This window comes from Camelina sativa, chromosome 14, assembly GCF_000633955.1.
Source record: "Camelina sativa cultivar DH55 chromosome 14, Cs, whole genome shotgun sequence".
Taxonomy (NCBI): Eukaryota; Viridiplantae; Streptophyta; class Magnoliopsida; order Brassicales; family Brassicaceae; genus Camelina; species Camelina sativa.
In genome coordinates this window covers 1234652-1257169 of record NC_025698.1, presented here as the reverse complement: position 1 = coordinate 1257169, position 22518 = coordinate 1234652, and the positions used below count along the sequence as shown (strand labels likewise).

General features: G+C 33.4%; 2 protein-coding genes, 2 long non-coding RNA genes and 3 pseudogenes across 4 annotated transcripts; 3 read left to right on the top strand and 4 right to left on the bottom strand.

Annotated features, from left to right (window-relative positions):
• On the top strand, positions 663 to 1742 carry LOC104738873. The gene has a single exon (XM_010459083.2). It carries the CDS (start codon positions 1026 to 1028, stop codon positions 1539 to 1541), a length of 516 nt encoding a protein of 171 aa, XP_010457385.1. The 5' UTR covers positions 663 to 1025; the 3' UTR covers positions 1542 to 1742.
• LOC104738871 lies at positions 5318 to 6239 on the bottom strand (annotated as a pseudogene).
• Positions 6462 to 8788, bottom strand: LOC104738870 (annotated as a pseudogene).
• LOC109128623 (uncharacterized mitochondrial protein AtMg00810-like) lies at positions 13914 to 17170 on the bottom strand. Its single transcript, XM_019235403.1, has 2 exons — positions 16009 to 17170; positions 13914 to 13933 (listed from the first exon to the last, which is right to left on the bottom strand). Exons 1-2 carry the CDS (start codon positions 17168 to 17170, stop codon positions 13914 to 13916), a joined length of 1182 nt encoding a protein of 393 aa, XP_019090948.1.
• LOC104738869 lies at positions 17256 to 18267 on the top strand. The gene is made up of 4 exons (XR_759892.2): positions 17256 to 17349; positions 17443 to 17522; positions 17629 to 17744; positions 18155 to 18267. It is a non-coding gene; the product is annotated as an uncharacterized LOC104738869 (long non-coding RNA).
• LOC104738867 lies at positions 20397 to 21819 on the top strand (annotated as a pseudogene).
• Positions 21936 to 22512, bottom strand: LOC104738866. The gene is made up of 2 exons (XR_759890.1): positions 22388 to 22512; positions 21936 to 22134 (listed from the first exon to the last, which is right to left on the bottom strand). It is a non-coding gene; the product is annotated as an uncharacterized LOC104738866 (long non-coding RNA).

Sequence of the window (22518 nt, the reverse complement as noted above, 5' to 3'; positions counted from 1 at the left end):
ATTATTAAATACAAAATGGTTAAACTATAGAGGGAGGATGCCGACATCTTCATTGGATATGGTGCTGCCACTGTTGTATTGCACCGGAATTATCCGGTCATGGGATTATAATAAAGAGACTACTGATATACGTTTAATTGATACATATAAACGACAAGCAAAGAATACTTGGAAGTAGTTGGAAGATATTTAACCAAAATATTTTGATTACAGATTCTCAACTTAATATGATTAGTGAAGATAAATGCTTTGAGAATCTCATCGCATTTGATGGCTAGACGCAAAAGAATATTCAAGGAAAAAGGAAAAGCTAATACTCCACGACTTGTGACTTGACGATAAGAAATAGACAAGCGCATTCATATATCATATATGGGATTCAAGAAAAAAGGCTTAGCGGTAAGCGTCAAGAAGTTTCGCTCCCCGTTGTTCTTCATACTAAGAAATATGACAAAACTATAAAAAAGGAAAGTATAATTAAAGGTTAAATGATTCGTTTTTATTTTTCTTGTCGGCTAAAATAAGCGTAGAGGCGCACTCTATGACTAACCTAAAAAAAAAAGAAAGATTTGGATTACCTTCTTAAACTGATTTTATTGCAATAAAAACAATGGAATAAACAGAAAATGCGTATCTTGGTTAATTTCTTAAATTGGAGAGGAGAAAAAGAGTAAGTATTGTGATATTAATGGAAATTATAATACTTTTGATCTCACAGTTCACGAGTTTCCATGTCTGGTCTCTTGTGGGATTACCAATAAACAAAACGACACTTAAGCGCGTGTACTCCACTACGATCCTCGAAACTAATGAGTGTAAAACACGCTCTTCGACATGAGAGTATGATTCACGTGAACTAAATCTATTTCCCTTCAAATCTGAAGACTTGAACACATTTTCTTCTTTCTTGCATCTTTTGGGACAAATCTCACAAATCCACGGGTATTTCAATTCCCACGCTAAAGAAAAAAAAAAGAAGAAGAAGTAATAATCTCTGAATCGGAATCTCTCTCTCTCTCTCGCTGATGATGGATCCAACAGAGTCACCAAGAACATCGAATGGCTCTTCTTCTTTGTCTCCACCAAGATCGTACCTTATCTTTATGCGGATCATGAGCAAGAGACGGACATGGGTTTGTCTCTTTGTAGCTGTCTACGCTATTCTCTTGTCTTCCTCTTGGAACTTTCTCACATCTGTGCTTAGCTGGTACAAGCTTCAGTACACCTCATCTCCGTCGCCGTCGCGGTTACCAGCGGTTTACGCATCTGTGGTGTTGGGAGCTGTGTTTGGAGCCATGTCCATGGTTGCGGCTGCTGCGGTTGCGGTTCCGGCGGTTATGGTGATTTGGATATCGGTGGTTGTGTTGCTCGCGTTTTTTGGGAAATCGAGAAGAGTTTTGGTTGTTGAAGCTCGCAAGATTACAAGAGAAGTGTTTGGATTTGTCTTTAAGGTTCTCTTGAAAGAAGGCAATGCTGTTGCTGCTGTTTGTGCTGTTTTGGGTTATTTTATTCTTATCAGAAAAGATTTTGATTCGATTTAGGGTTTTTATTTTGGGATTTTGGGTTTTTTTTTTTTGTTTCTTTGGATTAGGGTGTTTTTTTTTCTTTTTTTTTTTAATCTGGAAAACTTATTATGAAGAAACTCTTGTCTTCTGCTTTCTCTTTTTTTTTTTAACAACTTCTTGCTAATGTAGCAATGTATAATGTACATTTTTTTATAAACATAGTTCAGTTCACTATCATTAGTAGTTCTTGAAATCGTCTCAAATTATTAAAATTTAGAAGCAATTGTTTGCTATATCCACTGTTTGGGGTTCATGGTTTTTCTTTTTGGTAAAACCATAACAGAATTCTAAAACTGAACCAACAAAATATCCTTTTAACAAAAATTGAACAAACTACATTTCAATGGGGCAAAAGTCCAAGACATAATCAAATATAGTAGTCTTTATTTACTCTTCAGAAGTCTCTGGTCTTATTATATCTCGGTGGTCGAGGTCCCACAATGAATGATTTTGTCTATAGAGGCTTAATCAACACAATCTCTTACTAACTATGTTTGATTTATGGGATGAAATTTTTGCGTGGAAATCATGATCACTGAGGAGGACGACTCTCTGTTTCACTTGTTGTTACTTCATAACATGATTCAAACACCCACTCGCTGATAAAGGCATTAATTCTTTTATTTTATGCATATAATAGTCAACTAACGATAATATATATTTTAATATTTTTTCTTTTTTTTTTGTTCCGCAAGAGTTATATCATTATATGATACAAATTCTTTGAGGTTCATCAACAAGAACTTGTATGATGATGATAAGTGGTTAAATGATAAGAAGTTGCAATCGACCCATATCACCGTGTTGTTTGGAAGAATAATAAATTTAATTTATTAGAACGGGTAATTTGAATAGGCATGATGCTTTAACGACACTAAGGCCCATTGGGCTTATAGTTGTAGTTTAATTATTTATTTAGATAAAATATTAGCTCTAACTATAATTTAAGAAATCATAATCAGTATGCTTTCTTCTATCTCACATTTTCTTAATATCCTTTTCATATCTTCTTTCTTACTTTATTTTTCTGGGTACTATTACATTTGGGGATGAAAGAAAATCTCAGGAATTGAATCTTATAGTTTTTGTTATCTTGCTTCTAAGTTCTAACCTTTTTTCTTTTACTCAAATCTAAGTTCTAACCTTCATCGCCATTAATTAAACTTGATACACCAAGTATCCCAGTCTCTAAAATACTAATCATAGGTTTACATTATTGTTGTCTCATCCAACCCAAGGTAGTTATGTTTATGCAACAATTGTTTTTCCCAACAAAGTATTTGTTATGGAAAAATTAAGCATTAATTATGATAAAATAAAATTTTATATTGACAATTTTCAAGGATTTTTATTTTTATGAAACTACTAATTTTCCTTAAATTCCAAAATTAAATTCAGGTTAGTTTTTTTTTAGGATAAGCAGAATTTCAAACTTTTTTTTAAAATAAATTATCAGTTGACTTTACATCACTTTTACAATCTTACCTACTAAATTGTAGTGTATCAGTTTTACAATTTCAATATCTTGATCTAACAATAAAATTAATAGTATTCACTTGAAAGGTATAACAAAATTGACATATTCAAAAAAATGTTTTATAATCTTGTACAAGGTGTGATCATATACAGAATTTTATGTTTATGTTCATTAATTCTTACAATAAATTAGTGTGTGTTATTTTATACAGCCTTTTGATATTGCAATTTTTTTTAACAAATGACTTTGGGATTTGTTTATTTGAAGAAAATATATAATGTATATGTTTATTTTACAGGGAAAGATATTTTGCTCTCACCACTTAATGATTGTAAAATATATACATGCATGTGTTTGATTGGTTTTCATCTGATGATACTAGTTGACTTTATTCAAACTTTAGTTCAAGTTGTTACAAAACAATTTAGTTTCATTTTTTTATTATGATGACTTGAATTATCGAGGTTGGGAGCGAGATTGGATATCATGGCAAGTAGAATTGTTCAATCTAGAAATGTCCTTCACCGACTTCATCAAGTAGATAGTTGATATCTTCCTAGTTGTCATATCGTTTGATATAGGTGGCCAATTCTATGTCCTTGGCAATGTAAGTGAAGATTCAAATGGATATTGGTATATATCTTTGTCTTAAAATAATTAATTAATAGAATTAACTAATTTTTTTATTGATTCCGAAAAAATTTACGAGATAATGAAACTGACGAAGTAGGGGACACGCAGTTCTAATTGTTGCCTATGGCTACACCAAAGACAGTCATCAAAGACGGTCAACTACACATCATACATATTATTACACTTTGAGCAAACAAAACACACACGAAGAAAAACCTCAATTTCAAAGAAAAGAAAAAAAAAACAGTTTCTCAAGTAACCCTATTTGGTTGGTATTGGAGAAAAGAACTCAGATGAATTACACCTTGTACAAGATAATAATAAAATACCTTTCCAAATTCTAAAACCGATGCAAATTCCTAAATGATACAATACCAATTAGTATGTAAGATTGTAAAAGTGATGCTAAGTCTCAAATGATAATTTATGGTTAACATCAAAATTTGAAATTCTCATACTTCTCCGGAACTATATATTTTTGGAGTTTAAAGAAAATAATCTTAGTTTATCATATTATGTAAATCAACTGATGAAAAGTGTAAATATGACTTAATTAATTAATGGTTAACTAAACTTTTGGATTTTTCTAATTAAAAGGTATTAGATTGCATGACTGACTCAATACTACTTCATGGCTCAATTCTAATTTAGTAAAGCATCAATCATCCTACTAATTTACTGAAGTGTAAATTCTTTTTTTTTTTATTAAACTACTACACATATTAAGTTTTTACGTGTATCATTTGTCTGTCTAGCTAAAATTTCATGTCTTTTTATCTTTTTGCAAAATTCTTGCAAATTTAAAGCTATCTGAACTATATTTTGTGTAGAACAAATGCAAAATTATTGCAAATTTTAAGCAATACAAATTGAAAAAAATAGAAAAATCTAACTTGAGGAATTATTATACACAATAAAATTAATTTGTAATATAACAACGTAGTCGCGAATTATATATAATGAAAGTCAATAACCGCAACAATTACGTCTGTCTCGTGGTGGATCTTATGAACTTAGCTGCAATTTTCACTAATATTCCTTTGCATACCAATTTTCATTAATACTATCAATTTTTGAAGATAATTGAAACAAGGCTAAAACTTATATCTAAAATTCACTTTCGTCATTTATTTTGTGTGGATACGAACCCTTACTTAATATGAACTAATAAATAACTTCCAACGTTCTAGTCAAATGTTACACTCTGACATTTCAAATGAACCCTTGCAACCTTTTAGACTGAATTAATAATGAAAAAGGGGTTATATTACATATCTGAGAAAAAATAAAGTTTGTCAAATGGAATTATGAAAAATAGTTAAATTTTGTTTCTATCCTAAGCTGAACTTAGAGCGGACCATAACTGTGATATGTTATTGATATAATCATCAACGATTTGTAGTTTATAGCTTTTTTTTTAATCATCCTTAAGCCTAAATAGTTAAAGTTGATCATACGACAAGACTCTTATAACTTGTTTTTAACTTAGTAGAAAAAGAAGTCATATTATCCTGTCATATTGATATTGAATAAATATATTTTTAATTGTTTAAGTGATCAAGAAAAGCGAGAAACAAAAAATGAACAACATTAAAAGCCCAAAAAAATACATATATTTTCTATGAATATTTATCCTTAAAAAAAAAGAAAAATTATTATTCGATTCATGTTTTTCGAAGAAGAAAAGGATCGACTACATGGTGGATGGAGAAGATGAGCAAGAAAACGTAAAGAACCAATGCTGACTAAACCGGCGATTAAAGCTCCGGTTATCTGATCGCAGAATCTCGGTACTTGGCCGCAAATTGGCAACCAACCTGCGTTTGCGTTTCCTCTTTTACCCACTTGTGCCACCGCCACTGCCGCTGATAAGCTCGACGTCAGCAGCATCGTCACCATCTTTACGGTTAATTTATAACATTTACATATAAAAACTTGATTAAACAACATATTATCGAAGTTAGGCTATAACAGAGATCATTAGAAGTTGTTTGAATCAATAATATATAATCATGATTCTAACAAATTCTACATTATATTAGTATGTTTATATCAAAAAAATTATATTTCGAGCACTCCTCTAATTGCCGTTTATAATGTATTTTGATAACATTTTAGGTACCAAAAAAAAAAGTTGCTAGCATAGAGATGTAGTATAGAGATAATTTACCAAGTCCAACACAACTACGAACTTCCACAATAAACTCTCTTTTGGTAAAAAGAGAACGAGAAAGCTATAAACGCTCACAATCGCGTTTGCAATCACGAAGTACCTGCGATAGACGCACACATGTATGCATAAGCATGCACGTACTTTTCAATATCCTCGTTAAACACGCCAAATAGGAAAAACTTACTTGAACGCAGCCAAATCGCTATACTTGGCTACTAGGGAGAGGACTAAGAAGGAAGACCTTTCACGGCTAGTGATCATTGCGATAACCGCTCCTAATGCGGCACAAAATGCCGCAAGTCGTAGTACCAACCCACCCAATCTCTGTGTTAACTTCACCATCAGTTTAGTTTTTTCTTCTTTTTTTGGATCTCTATAGAGTTTTAAACTGTGGAATTTAACTATGGAAGAGAAAAGGAGAGAGAGAGAGGTAAAGACAAGAAAACAAAGTCACGAAATATAAACCAAAGTAAAATGAATATGATATTGGAGTGTTGGATGGGTTTGTTTCAACTGTCTCCACCGGTCATGCAAGATTTAATTATTTTTGTTTTTAAGAGATTTATAAAGCAAAATAAAATATCAATTGTGAATCAACTAATGAACAAATTAATTTCCTAGTGAAACAACACCATTGACATTTTTCAAGCTTATAAAACTCAATTTTGATATTACAAAAGGATAATTCTTCAGTTGATGACATAATAAAAAGATCAAAATTTTTGTTTTGAAGCAGCGGCGTTGTCCTAACTTAGGTGTACCCTCTCTGGCTTGTCTGTAATTGCTGTTTCAATGATCCCCATTACAGAAATTGGTCCAAAAAGGTTACAAAACTCTTTGCTTCAACCATTAGAACTCACTTGACACATGAAGTGATCTTGGTATATGATGTAATAAAATCTCAGCCACAAATCCGTTATATGTCCCGACTGGTTCTGTTGTTAGCAAATGCTGATGGTGTTTCTGCCTTTACGAGTTATGGACCTGCCCATTCTTAAGCGACGTCCTGTTAGCGAGTCCAGTAATATGACCAAACCTTCCTCGACCGCATCAGCTTGTTTGTCTAACTCATAACTGCTTAACTGTGGGAGAAGGCTAAGCTCGGATAGGAGTCCAATTGCTGCTGCAGCCGTGCAAGTCCGGTCCCATGATGGTTGCGGCCTGTACGTTTAAAGATCAAATGAGGAAGGAGAGCACTATTTTGGCAGAGAGAGATTGGACCAGGAACATGAGTAAATATAGAGGTTTGAGACTATTTTTACCGGAGCTTATGCATTGCGGATCCCCAGCTGCAAGAGATATACAAGGAAGATCTTCATCTCCCCATACTGACTTTGCGTGATCCTACATATGAGTTTAAGCAAATGTCTTTTCGTTAAGCAAGTTCTTTAGAGAAAGGAAAAAGATGAAATCCATGTGAGAAATGATCAGCCCTGTACCTTTAAACGCTTGAGCATTGCAGCAGAATTGTTCCAGGTGCCATCAAGCAAAATGAAATGCAGAGTTTTATCCTCATCTGTCTGGGAAATATACAAAGTGTAGAGTCTTTCAGTCTATATCCTTACACAACCTAATCTAAGAATTTTTCTGCTTGAAATAAGCAACGATAGAAGAACAGAGAGCCTATAGTCAAAACATTGCAATCTTTACCATGGATGCAGGATTATCTGAAGCCGAACTACCAAAAGTGTCTTTAACCGAGAAAGTAACTTCCGAGTTCTGATTGGGATAGAGGCAACGGACTCGGTTTTTTCCTGAGCATCCATCAGAACAAAAATACAAGACTTTAGCAAAACAACTAGAGATTTTGAGTGACATCTTTTCAAGTATAACAACTAAGACTAGATGAATGAAACACCTGCACGCTTGAATTCATTCCACATGATCTCTTCGTCTTCAGCAATTCCAAAGACGCAGAGTGTAGCGGATTGGACGCCAAATATCTGCCACAATAACTTGCCCGTGTTGTTCTGGCGTAGAAAATCCTGCCAACAGCTAAACAGCCTATCAGTCCATAGGAGTTGGGCACTGGTACAGATTCAATTCGAAAAGCCGAGACTGGTTGGTGTAATACTAACCCTAGGATGCATATAAAGCCAAAAACGTATTTGTTTCCATAAACCACACGGCTTGATATAAGAACACATGCAGTCCTCCATAGCAAGCCAACACTGCATATATTCAGAAAATAATGAGTTGTGTTATTCATGGCAAATAAAGCAATTCAAGAAACAGTAAAAGGAAGTACCTTCTGGCATAAATAACCCCTGCTCCCAAGCAGCCGGCAAGCAACTTGTCGAGCAGAAAAGAACCGAAACTTTTTCTCCGGGTCATCTAATGCTTCATATGTAGCCCTGTGTTTCTTATCTTCATATGCACCAAAGGGTCCCTGTGATAGTTAGTTGCACATAAGTAGAAGTATTATAACCTCACTCTAACACTTAAGAGCTCAAAGATCAACCCAAATCATATTAACCAGGAAGAAACCAGTAGCATTCCACAAAAAGACGATATAATCATTATACTCGTAGAGCTTCAGAAGATACCACAGCTCAAATCACTATAGCAAGATCCAGAAATGAGTAATGTAAGCACTAAACAAGGAGGTTTCATTCATGGTCACCGGCAATTACCTGTAACTTGCCACCATTTCCACCAAACTCTATCGGAGAATCCAATTTGCACTCCAGAACTTTCAAATCATTCACAATCTGTTTGACCGCGGCTGGGAATGGAGACACCGGACCCCATCTCCGCCACTCCTCTACCGAGATGATTCCGTCGTCTGATTCCCTCGGCTGAGAACGCGAATTCACGGAATTCATCACCAATCTCCGGCCAGCGAGTTTACGGCGGCGGATACGGCAGTGAAACAGTAGAGACGGAGAGGTATTGAGTACGACGGATGCTCCGGCGATATAACGCATCGTTGGGTGGGTTCTATCGAAGAATAATAATTTAATTTTACGGGTAATTGAATCATATTGGGCTTTTATGAGACTAATAAGGCCCAGTATAATTAGGTTTTTGGAAATTACCATCGTATTTTCTCTTTTTTTTTTTTTCCTTTCTCTCTGTAGAGAAGTGTTACAAAATTAGCGAGACAACGGTGTCGCAATTTTTAATCCTAAATTGAAAAGGGCCAGTTTTTTATTTCGTCTCAAAATTTCAGAAAATACATTAATATGCCTATTATCAAATGTCCCAGTTTATAAAGAAGAACATATCATCGTTTTCCAAAGCCTAATGGGAAGTGGAAGCAGACAGAAAATCTATGTTTGGGTTTACATTTTTAAAAACTAATATATGTCTCAATCTTCTTTTTCTACTAAGTTAAAAACAAGTTATAAGAATATTAATACCATGTTGTATGATCAAATTTAACTATTCAGGCTTGAGGATGATAAAAAAACAAAAGTTATAAACTACATATCTTTGATGATTATATCAACAACATATAATAGTTATGGTCCGTTTTAAGTTCAGCTTAGGAGAAAAATTCATCATTTGAGCAAAAGTAAAAAATAAGTAACCAAGTACAAGTACTATTATTATAAGCAAGTAACCAAGTATATACATATAGTACAAAAATAGACCAAAAATAGGTAAAAAATAAAGAGATAAAAAGAGCAAATTGATTAATAAAAAAAAAATTATATGTCATTTGTTGGGACGAGGGAAGTGAGAATAAATCAAGCCAAAGACTGCATTAGTATATCGAACCCGAACTAGAATAATAGGGAAAATCAATATTCTTGTTTTAGTAATTAAAATAGAACTGTATCATAAAGCATAAACCCCCAGAAATAACAGAAAAAAAAAAAGTCAAATGAATTATTGTTAAACTTAAATAAAAACAAAGACATATCCAATCAGAAAATTCTAACTGAATTTCAGACTAGAATAATACCCTCATTATTAAAAAATCTGCAGAAAAACGTCAATCAAAATTCATGTGGAACATTAACATAACGTAACATACCATATTATAGAAGTGTAAATTTTCACACACGAATATGTTTAAATAAGTACGAGATCATTCTAATATGATTGCCTTACTCTTTTTCAACTTTGAATTGAGTCAATTAATTTCTCTATCAGTAATTCGCCGCTGGTTTCATTATTTGATTTTTGTCTTGTTTTGATAACTTTATTGTACCAGAACTTTCAGTTCATTTACAGATTATTCGTTAAGTAGTACTCAATTTGGCAGTCGGAGCAGAATTAATTCTCAAAATTTGAGTTTGCAATTTGTTATAAATAACCCAGCTCCGCGGTTCAGTGCTGGCATTGGGATCTATATAATATAATTGACTTCAAAAAAAAATGTAGAAATTCAGTTTTAATGGTATCATCAGTTTTCTCAGTAAAGCTGAGCCACCAACCCTAGAATCTTTTGCCCTCTTCCAAATCAATATATGTGTCCCTCTAAAATTGACTATTTATAATCATACCCCTCGCATCACTTGTTTTTATTTTTATTTTTACTGTCTTTCTTTATTTTTCGTTTTTCTTAATTAATTTTTGTATGTTGTGTTGACCAGACTTTAAAACAAGTTGTATCTAACACGCAAAACGTTTTTAAGGTACGCAACCAGATACAAAAATGGAAACAAAGCAGCAATAAGACATCGTGATTCGTCAATTTAATATCCGTTGGTCTGTCATAGCAAAAAGCCAAAAAAAAATATTGTTAAACCAAAAAAAAAGAGTACTAGTATGTTGCAGTTTTGCCCATTTCAGAGATTTGTATTGATAGCCTGTTAAAAAAATTAAAGCTGTGCGCTAGCTAGAAACAAAAATATGTCATCATCATATCAGCTTATTCATGTTTTTTACATCGACGAATCAACACAGTACATGTTGCTCTTTCAAAAGAATATTATAATAGCAGTTGTAAACTTGTAATTTGATTTTTTGAAATCCCAGTCTCGATGCATCCATCCTGCTGCTACAAAGGTCACGCCTTGTCATCTCGAGCTTCGCCGCCAAAAAATTTATTCTCTCTCCCTCTCTTTATTTCAAAATCAAGTCTCTATCAAACCCTAACTCTAGGGCCCTAGGCACCTCTGCACGCAGGCTAATTACCAAAATGCCATTATATATTACTTTTTGTCACAAATTGTCTTATATAGTATTAGAGATTCTCATTATGATATTGCATTTTTGCGGATGTGATTTTTCTACTCGTGGATAAAAAAAAAGTTTAACTATTTTCCATTATTCCATATGACAAACTTTATTTTCTCTCAGATTTTGTAAACTAACCCCTTTTTCATTATTAATTCAGTCTTAAAAAAGTTGCAAGGGTTAATTTGAAATGTCAGAATGTAACATACGTTGGGAATGGTTTATTAATTAGTTCCTCATATATTAGCTAAATAAAGGTTCGTATCCACAAAGTGAATTTTTACATATAAGTTTTAGCTCAGTTTCAATTATTTTCGAGAAGTGATCGTCTTACTTATGTAATAATTAGGTCCTGTAAAGAACATGGATGATAGTATTAAGCCCACCAACACCACAAACAAAAATATCAATTAATATTTTGTAATTTTAGTAGAAAATGTGAAAAAGATTCTGATCAGTATTTTTACTAATTAAATTTCACTTCAAGTTAAAGCTTTCAACCATTCTTTCATTTTTGTGTGCTGGATACTTTCTGTATAATGTGTCAATAATGTGTCAACACATGCAATATGTTACCAACGCACAAAGTAAAAAAATATCGCTAGTCTCTGTTATAATTTATTTCTCCTTTGTTTAGTTAAAAGTTCAGTCAGTTTTTTTTTTTTTTTTCCAGACGAGATTAAACATTCCTATCAATATCTATAGATGATCCATGAGGATGAGGTAAAATGTTATTTAGAACAGGGAAAGAAACTATAGCTCAATTCTTACCATTTCGATAGGAAGGAATACTAATTAAAAATTGCTACACCTTCCACTCAGTTTCGTTTATCCATCAAAAATGAAGCTTGCATATATATATCCAGTAAATTACAACAGCTGGTAATTATAATCACATGGTAAGTGTTGATTTAAATTGGGGAAAAACCACAAAAAAAAAGAAGAAGGAATTGTTGACGTTGGATATAATTTGAACTATATACGCGTTTACAAGAAATGAACAATATTACAAATGGTTAAGTGAGTCATAATTAGTGGTCATAAACATTGTCAAAGCACGTAAGACTTGTTTGAAAGAAAGCCCAAAATTTTGACAATTTTCTTTGTCTGCTTTGAAAAACTACCTTAAAGTTTCTGATGGCGAAAGTGGAAATGTCACATCTCAGAAGCAAACCCCTAACTCTATGCACCTCTACGTTTAAGCTATTTACATAAATGCCATATATACAATACAATAAGATCAGTATGGGGTGCTTTGAATGTCTTTTCAGAGTTATATAACATATTAAAATTTGAGGAACAAGTCAATAGATAACAAAAGAAGACTATGGTGTAGGAATTTATGGAGGATATATTGAAGACCATGGTCCATGCTGTATAAGTTTTGATGATGTTGCTGGGTCATTAACTATGATAAATATTGCAACAATTTGTCCCTCGTAAAAATTGGTATATATGTATCACAAAAGTTAGTCTGCCTTTTCAATACCTCTATATTAAAACCGTGTCCGTACGCCCATAATTCTTTCTATTTATTTATTTCTTTATTTATTTATTCTTTGATCGATTTTTTTTGTTTCTATTAACTTTAAGAGTAGTACAAAAGTAAACCTAAAAGGTGAACCAAAATCAGATAACCCCAAGTTTATATGGAGAGAGAAATGGCAGTAGATAAACAGAATCAAATATACTTCGTTGTTAAGTTACAAATTAATTTTATTATGTATAATAATTCCTTCAGTTAGTTTCTTTTTAAAAAATAAAATAAAAATCAATTTACATAGATGCTTTGAATTTACAGTAAGTTTACATTCGTTCTATACAAAATTAGATAAAAAGATATGGAATATTATTACATTTGTTCTATACAAAAAAATAAAAAATAAAATAAGAGTTTAAATATAAAGATGTTGTAATTGAAGGGTTACATAAATATATCGGAATTGCTTGCCAGCCAATCTCGTGTCTTACTGTGAGATACAAAAATAAAATACATGTAAAAGAGTAACAATATAACTAAAAGAGCCGAAAGAAAAATACAAAAAGAGGAGTATATGATTATTACGTATACAATTAAAGCCGACCCATGCAAAGTGGTGTGGTAATGTGGTATCAAAGCACCAAGTGAGTGAGGTTGGTGTTTCAAAATTACTGATGGTTAAATTGATAAGTATCATTTCATTTTTTAAAGAGTATATATAGCCAGCCCTAATTAAACGTATCAACAAATATCAACCATATACCAACGTAAATTAATGCATGAGGCTTTAGGTAAAAAAAAAACTAATGTTAATTAGTTTTGTTTATCTATTAAGCAATCGAAAATACAATACTACACAAAAAAAAAAAAGTAAGTAAGAGAGTGAGAGAAAGAGATGTTTGTTTTGTTGATCGAGTACTGTGAGTCGATGGATCATCAAGTAATGGAGCCCACAGAGATATTTTACCCTACTCAAGAAAAATGATATTTCCTTTTAAAATAATTAATCCCAATGCTTTTTGTTGTTCCTTTATAGTATAACACTAAAAGCCCTCTCTAAGAGTTCTTTTCTCACCCCTCAACCCTCATTACTTTTTCTTCACCCAAAAGGATACCCAGCTGAGAGAGAAAACTGGTTTGTTTCTTTTCTTTGACACGGTTTTTTTTTTTTTTTTTCAATTTATGTTTTTCATCTTGTAGTGTGTTGTTCTGTTTTGCTCATACATGTGTTTGATCGGTTTCTAGGAAATAACATTTCTTTATTTTTGTTTTTAACATTTCAATAGATCAAGTTTAGAAATAAGCTAAGAATAAGTTTTTTTTCCGAAATTTTAGTTAGTTAAGTTCTTCTCTCCCTCAACCCTCATTTACTTTTTCTCCGGTACTAAATAAGTTTTTTGAGAATTAGTTTTTTTTTTCTTTTTTGAAACTGGGTTTTATCTTTTCTCAAAAAACTTATTTGGTGGCAGAAGCGCCTGATTTCAAAAAGAACACAGTACACAAAGGAAAACATAAATTAAAAAAAAAAGAAAAAAAACTCAGTTCTCAAAAAACTTATTTGGTACCGGAGAAAAAGTAAATGAGAATTAAGGGAGAGAAGAACTAATTAGCTAACTAAAATCTCAGAAAAAAACTTGTTCTTAGTTTGTTTCTAAACTTGATCTATTGAAAGGTTAAAAACAAAAATAAAGAAATGATATCCCCTAGAAACCGATCAAATACATCTATGAGTAAACAGAACAACACACTACAAGATGAAAAACATAAATTGAAAAAAAAAAAAAAAAAAACGTGTCAAAAAAAAGAAACAAACCCGAGCTACGGCACCTCGAATACAATCATTACCCAAGTCGAGGTGAAGAGAACGACACTCATCACTCATCACAAAATAAGAAGACTAGATTTTTCTTTTTTTTTTGGTCCAGAAGAAAAATCTAGATTACAAAGTTTAGTAATGGAGCTCTCAGAGAGGGCTATATAAAGGAACAACAAAAAGATTAATTATTTTAAAAAGAAATATCATTTTTCTTGAGTAGGGTAAAATATCTCTGTGGGCTCCATTACTTGACTCACAGTACTCACTCGATCAACAAAACAAACACCTCTCTCTCTCTCTTTCTCTTTCTCTTTCTCTCTCTCTCTCTTACTTTTTTTTTTGTTTAGGAATTGATGGAGTATATATTGAAGACCATGGTCCATGCTATATAAGTTTTGATGATGTTGCTGGGTCATTAACTATGATAAAAATTGCAACAATTTGTCCCTCGTAAAAATTGGTATATATGTATGATGTATCACAAAAGTTAGTCTGCTTTTTCAATACCTCTATATTAAAACCGTGTCCCTACGTCCATAATTCTTTCTATTTATTTCTTTATTTATTTATTCTTTGATCGATTTTTTTGTTCCTATTAACTTTAAGAGTAGTAGTACAAAAGTAATTAAAGGTGAACCAAAATCAGATGACCCCAAGTTTATATGGAGAGAGAAATGGCAGTAGATAAACAGAATAAAATATACTTCGTTGTTAAGTTACAAATTAATTTTATTATGTATAATAATTCCTTCAGTTAGTTTTTTTTTTAAAACAATTTACATAGATGCTCTGAATTTACAAAATAAATGACGAAAGTGAATTTTACATAGTATTATTTTCAAAATTTGATATATGGTATTACTTATGTTCTTAGATAGTATTATTGAAAATTGGTATGCAAGGAATATTAGTGAAAATTGCAGCTCAGTTCATAAGATCAACCACGAGACAGACGTAGTTGTTGCGGTTATTGACTTTCATTATATATAATTCGCTACTGCCTTGTTATATTACAAATTAATTCTATGGTGTATAATAATTCCTTCAGCTAAAATTTTTTATTTTTTTCAATTTACATGCCAATTTAAATTTGCTTCATATTTGCAATAATTTTGCATTTGTTCTACACAAAATATACTTTCAAGATGCTTTGAATTTGCAATAATTTTGCATTTGTTCTACACAGAATGTACTTTCAAGATGCTTCGAATTTGCAATAATTTTGCAAAAAGATAAAAAGACATGGAATTTTAGCTAGACAGACAAATAATACACGCAGAAACTTAATAAAAAGATAAGAATTTTCAATAAAGTAGTAAGATGATTGATGCTTTGCTCTATCAGAATTGAGCCGTGAAGTAGTAGGTCTGGGCAAAATATATGGATCCGAACATTTGATCTGAACCGATCCAAAAGATCCGATTCGAATCCGTATCCGAAATTGTAAAATACCTAAACGGGTTCTAAATCTCTAAATCCGAAAATCCGTACCCGAACCCGATCCGAACCGAAATCCGAATGGGTATCCGAATATACCCACATTATTAATATATAGTAGTAATATATTAGTAATAGTTATAATTTTGATAATATAAGTGTCTAAAATATTCAGATTTTTAGATATTTTCAATAATTTGAAGTATTTAAACTGTTTATTAGTAAATTTGAGTAAAAATACTCTAAATTTTTAAATAAATTGCGTGTTATTGAATAATTTGGTTTTTATGATGTCACCATAACTTAGTGGTACACTGATTTTCTCCCTCATCACTTGTTTTCCTTTTTCTGTAGACTTCACCGATTGATCTTCTTTAATTTCATTCTCAGATTTCTTTTCTTTTCCATTGATCTCTGTGAATTTATTTTCCTCTTTCTTGTGCATGTTTGCTTCACCTGGAGAAGCTTCAGTGAGTTTTCTTTTGCTTTTATCCCTTCCATTAGGATTCTGAGTCACCCCAAGTTTAAGTCGAAGTTCTTCAAACCGCCTTGTTTCTAGAAGATTTGTAAGTATATCTGCAGTTTGTTCTTCTCTGCTACAATATCTCAAAGTAATCGCTCCTTCTCTCTCTGCTTCTCTCACGACATGATACCGTATCTGAATGTGTTTTGTTCTCTTGTGTTGAACAAGATTTCTTCCAATTGCAATTGCTGAGGTGTTGTCACAATAGATTGGAACTGCCTTGCTAGTGTCGATCCTCAATTCTCCTAGCAGGCGCTTCAGCCACACTGAGTGATTTGTAGCTGAACTCAATGCCATGTACTCTGCTTCCGCTGTTGATTGAGCGATAGTGTCTTGTTTTTGAGTTTGCCAGGTAAACATGGCACTGCCCATTGTAAAACACATCCATGTAGTGCTTCTCATGTCTTCTTTACATCCTGCCCAATCTGAGTCGGAATAACCAACCAACTCCACCTGACTTGTCTTCTTAAAGTTCAACCCATAATCTATTGTTCCCTGTATGTATCTCAACACTCTCTTTGCTTCTTGTAGGTGTTGCTCTCTTGGCTGTGACAAGCTTTTAGATAGATATGATGCGGCAAACGCAAGGTCTGGTCGTGTGGCAGCAAGATACAAAAGTCCTCCCACCATACTCCGATATAATTTAGGATTGGTAAGTTCTTTTCCTTCCTCTACACACTTTGTTTGTGGTAACAGTGGTGTTGCAACACTCTTGCAATTTTTCATCCCAAATTTTTTCAACTGTTGTTGTGCATACTTCCTTTGGCTTAAGAACACTCCTTCTCCTGTGTAGGTGATCTCATAACCTAGATAGTATTTGAGTCTTCCCAAATCGGTCATCTCAAAGGTTTGTTTCAACTTTTCTTTAAATTCTTTGATCATGTCTTCATTGCTCCCAGTAATGATGAGATCATCTACATATAGACTGATCACCATAATCTCACCTCCACACTCCTGTGTGTATGTTGCAGCATCACAATCACTCCTTTAACATCCTTGTGACATGAAAAATGAGTCAATTTTGCTGTACCAGGCCCTTGGAGCCTGCTTAAGTCCATACAAAGCCTTTTTCAGTTTGTACACCATGTTTTCTGCTCCCTCTATCTCATACCCAGGTGGTTGCTCCACATACACTTCTTATGTGATTTCTCCATTCAAAAATGCCGACTTAACATCCATCTGATGCAAGTTCCAATTGTTTTGTGCAGCCAGTGATATAATAGTTCTGATGGTGTTATGTCTTGACACCGGAGCAAAAGTTTCCCCATAATCTTCTCCATATGTTTGAGTAAATCCTCTAGCCACTAATCTTGCCTTTATCTTCTGTATTTGGCCACACTCATCAGTTTTTGTCTTGTATATCCACTTGACAGAGATTAACTTCTTATTTGCAGGCCTCTCCACTAAATCCCATGTCTCATTTTTGTTGATAGTGTCAATCTCGTCATCCATTGCACCTCTCCAATCTTGGTCCACTATGGCTTCTTCAAAAAACGCAGGTTCTTGCCATGTAAGATAGCATGCCTCTTCAACTTGGTTTGCTTCATCTTCTTGTACTCTTGCTTCTTGGTACACGTCACTCAACATTCTTACTTTGTGAACAACTCTAGATGAGCTACCAACTTCTGGCACTCCTTCACTTAGTTGGAACGGTATAGGACTGATTTAATGCCTTCCACCGCTTGTCTTTGGTCTTGTTTCTGAGCTTCTTTCATTTCTCTCTTCCATTTCATTGTTAGGCCTTACAGTTGTACCAGCAGTGTTAGGTTGAATCTCAGGTTTCTCCTTAAATTCTTCTTAGTTTTTCCAATTCTAACTTTTGTTTTCTTCAAAAACAACATCCCTCGATACTAGCACTGCTGTAGCCCATAAATACAGCCTTATCAGACCTATCATCAAGCTTTTTTCTTTTTACTGCAGGAATCAAAACATGACACATACACCCAAATACTCTAAGGTGACCAACTGACGGTTTGTGGCCACTCCATGCTTCCAAGGGTGTTTTCTGATTAAGGGCTTTAGTGGGAAGTCTATTCTGGAGGTAGGCTGCGATGAAGATCGCTTCAGCCCAAAACTCATCTGGTATTCTCTTATCTTTCAGCATGCACCTTGCCATATTCAATAGAGTCCTATTTCTATGTTCTGCAACTCCGTTTTGCTGTGGTGAGTATGCCACAGTAAACTGCCTTTCAATTCCATTATCTTCTAAAAATTTACAGAATTTATCTGACTTGAATTCACCTCCCCTATCAGATCTGATCCCCTTTATCTTTTTGCATGTTTGAGTTTCAACCAGAATCTTGAACTTCTTAAAGGTAGCAAATGTCTATGCTTTCGTCTTCAGAAAGTATACCCATAACATGTGAGGGTAGTCATCTGTGAAGGTAAGTATGTAGCTGCTCCCACTACATGATGGTGTCTGCATTGGTCCACATACATCTGTGTGGATTAGATCTAGAACTCCTTCACTTTTTGTTTCTGATATTTTAGGGAATTCTTCTCTGCATTTTTTCCCCTTGACACATGCCTCACAGACCTCTTGAATGATTTTGAAATTTGGTAAGCCTTTGACCATCTGTTTTGCTTGTAAATTTTGTAGATTGTGTAGACCTGAATGTCCAAGCCTTTTGTGCCATAATTCAGACAAGTTTTCCTTTCTTGCCATACTCACACTCTCCTCAGCGAGTTCCATTCGCAGCAGATAAGCATTCCTTACCATTTCTACTTCAGCAACTTTGTCTCCTTTTGGACTGTGAATTATGCACTTGCTCCCTACAAACAACACTTGATATCCATTCCTTACCATTTGTGGTATACTTAATAGATTCTTATCTATCTCTGGGACCAAGAAAACATCTTTAATTACTCTTACCCCCTTCTTTGTCATTATTGTGATGCTTCCATTCCCGTGGTCATCAATCTGGTTCCATTTCCAATTCTAATGGAAACTTGAACTGACCTGTCTATGGTAGTGAATAGTTTTTCCTCTTTAGTCATATGGTTCGTTGCACCACTATCTATCAACCACATTTCATCACCATTTGCTTGTTCTCCATTGTGTGTGACATCGAATAACCCTCCTTCTTCTAGGTGAATTTGTGCCTGCCTCTCTTGGTGATGCTTAGTCCGACAATCTTTTGCAAAGTGCCCAGGTTTCCCGCAAGCAAAGCACTCTCTTCTTGGCCTGAATTGCTTGGAGGAGAACTGAGTTTCGTACCGCATCTTTAGGTAACACTTGTCTTCATAGTGATTGTACTTTTTGCAAATATTACATTGTATTCTTCCTCGGTCTTAACATTTTCTCCATGTGAATCTTTGTACGTTTCTTCAGATCTCAGGAACACCAAGATCAAACAGCTCTGATACCATGTTGAACAGTACTAGGTTTAACCACTTTGTTTCTTAAACTTTCTTAATAACTTCGATTATACACATTACACTTATATATATCTGAGCTTCTTTAACTTAAACCTATGGTCTTTTAAACATAACAAAACCATTTATGTTAATGGGCTAATGTGAAATCTGGCCCAACTCCATTTCTCTTTTCTTCCTTAACCAAAAATCTTCTCACTTGTCTCTTCTCCTTCTCTCGTTTCTTCTTCTCTTTTGCTACGATCTCTGTCACAACTTCATCACTTTCTTCTTTCAATATTCCTATTTACCAATTTGAAGATTAATCAAAGATTGAATTCCAACAGAAATTGGGGTTTTTCTTCGTGTGTGTGTGTGTTTTGTTTGCTCAATGTGTAATAATATATATGGATGATGTGTTTGATCGGTTTATAGGGATAACAATTCTTCATTTTGTTTGAGCCTTTCAATGACAAGTTTAATTAGAAACAAGAATATGTTTTTTAGATAATTATTCAGCTGATCGAGTTGCTTTCTCCAGTACCAAATAGGGTTATTACATGAGAAACTGGTTTTTCTAAGTGTACGTTTGCGTGTTTTTATTTCTTTTTAATTTGGATCAACGTGTGTATATATATAGATGATGTGTTTGATCGGTTTTAATATAAAAACATTTCTTCAGTTTTTTTAACCCTTCCATAATTTTCTTCCTTGTTAATTTTTACAAAACAATTTGTGTGCGCCCCTCTCTGATGTTGCTTTTTTTTTGGGTGGAAAATGACTGAAATTTGTTAATTTTGCAGGAAATATGGGTAAGAATGAGCTAGGCGGCAAACCAAAAACGCCTAAAATACCCAATGAGATTAAGAAGCAAGCTGCTGCTGCTAGGGAGAAAGGGCCCATCGAACCTCCTGCAGTGACGATGGGGTAATTAATTAAGATCCAAATATGTTAATATTATTATACTATATAATATAAGAAATGCATGTTATTAGAAACGAATTAGTTTTGATTATTTGGTGTTTATTATATCTATCCATGCATATACTTTATTTGACATCTGACTTTATATGTTACGGAATTTGGAGATGGAAGCATAATAACTCGAGATTGGAGGAATGATTCATATATAGTTGACTATGTTCTGAAGCAAACGCTAGGTAAATTTTTTTTTGTTTGTTTAATTTGATTAATTGTTTATGATATTTATTTTTATAAGTGCGGTTTGAGAGTATTAAAATTGTGGCTACCAAATTTTTCTGTGCAGCGATTTGTTGGGCCATAGCGTTGACACGCCTTCTCCAAGCTATTTACAACATAACTCGAGAGAAAATAGCTGATCGGAAGAAATTCCTTCCTGAAGATCTAGTGGTGAACTTGAAGATGAAACAAAACTCAGACCCACGAACGAGCTCATCATCCTTGAAGCTTCAGAATCTTAAAGATGCTATCAATTATATAGCAATTCAGGGAGTGCTTAAGGTTAAAGAATCGGGATTTACAAAGGTACTTAATTACTTGTTCCGTATCACACAGAAGTGTTCAGTTTTTGTTTCGTAATACAGTAATTTTTCTTCTTCTTCTCTTGTGATTTCTAGTTTTAATATACTAGTTGACTTTATTCAAACTTTGGTTCAATTTGTCACAAAATAATTTAGTTTCATTTTTTTTTTTTTTTTTTATGAACTTGAATTATCGAGGCTGGGAGAGAGACTGGATATCATGGCAAGTGGAACTTTTCAATCGAGAAAAGTCCTTCAGCGGATTTTATCAGGTCAAAAGTTGATATCTCCCCGGTTGTCATATCTTTTGATATAACATCCCCATTATTCTATTCCCTTGGCAATGTAAGTGAAGATTCAACTAGTAACTATCCGTATATATCTTTGTTTAAGAATAATTAATTAATGGAACTAACTAAATTTTATTGCTTTCCAGAAAATCTACAAGATAAGCGTTAAATAATTGAAAGATGAAGAAATAGGAGGGCATGCAGTTCTAAAGACGGTAAACTATTCTTTGTGATTCAGAATAGTTGGGGAGAGGAATGGGGCGTGAAAGGCTTTGGGCGGATCTTTGTTGATGACGACTCCAAGACGACACTTGTTTATCCTGATGTCTAGATTGTTTTCAAAAGACTACTTCTTTTTGTTTTAATTCTTAAATACACTATTTTGAGCCTTGTGACCACTTCTTTTTCACTTAACCTCGTTTTCTTATTGCTGCTTAAATCATTCGTCATTTTTCTTTTTGTCTTTGATTATGTCACAATTAACTGATTATACTAAAAAAAAGAAGAAAAAAATTCTCCAACATCTATAGAAGAAGGCAAGGCCACATATAAAAATAAATAAATAAAAAAAGTGTCTTTACTGCTTTTAAATAATTAATCACCCAGTCATTACAAACCTTACAGAGACAGACATAAGTAGAGTTCTAAATTATAAAAATATGAAATCTTCCAGAAGGTTAAATATTTCATCAAACTACTTAATCCACCTGGCCTGGGGGCTGGGGAATTGGGAGCGCTCAACGACACCATCAGTCTGCAATTAGAGAAAAGATGAAACACATATCATTCATTCGAGGAATTGTTTTAGATTATAAGAATCAGATGACAAAAAAAAAAAAAAAAAACAGAGGAGTAAACACAAAAAACAAAGCCGCATATGATTCAACAAAATATATGTATTTAAATTCGAAAATATTTCAAGAAATGATAATCGGGATATAAGAATATACTATCAAATTAGGAACAAAACAAAGAGAAAGGCAAGCAAGTTTGCAGCATTATTACACCTTTTTTAAGAGCTGAAGAAGGTCTGCAAAAGATGGGATGAATATTTCTTTGCCATGGCTTACGCTCAGCCTTGGCTTGATACTCAACAAGTTCCCCTTGAGGAGACTCCTTAGCCATGAAAGTAATATAA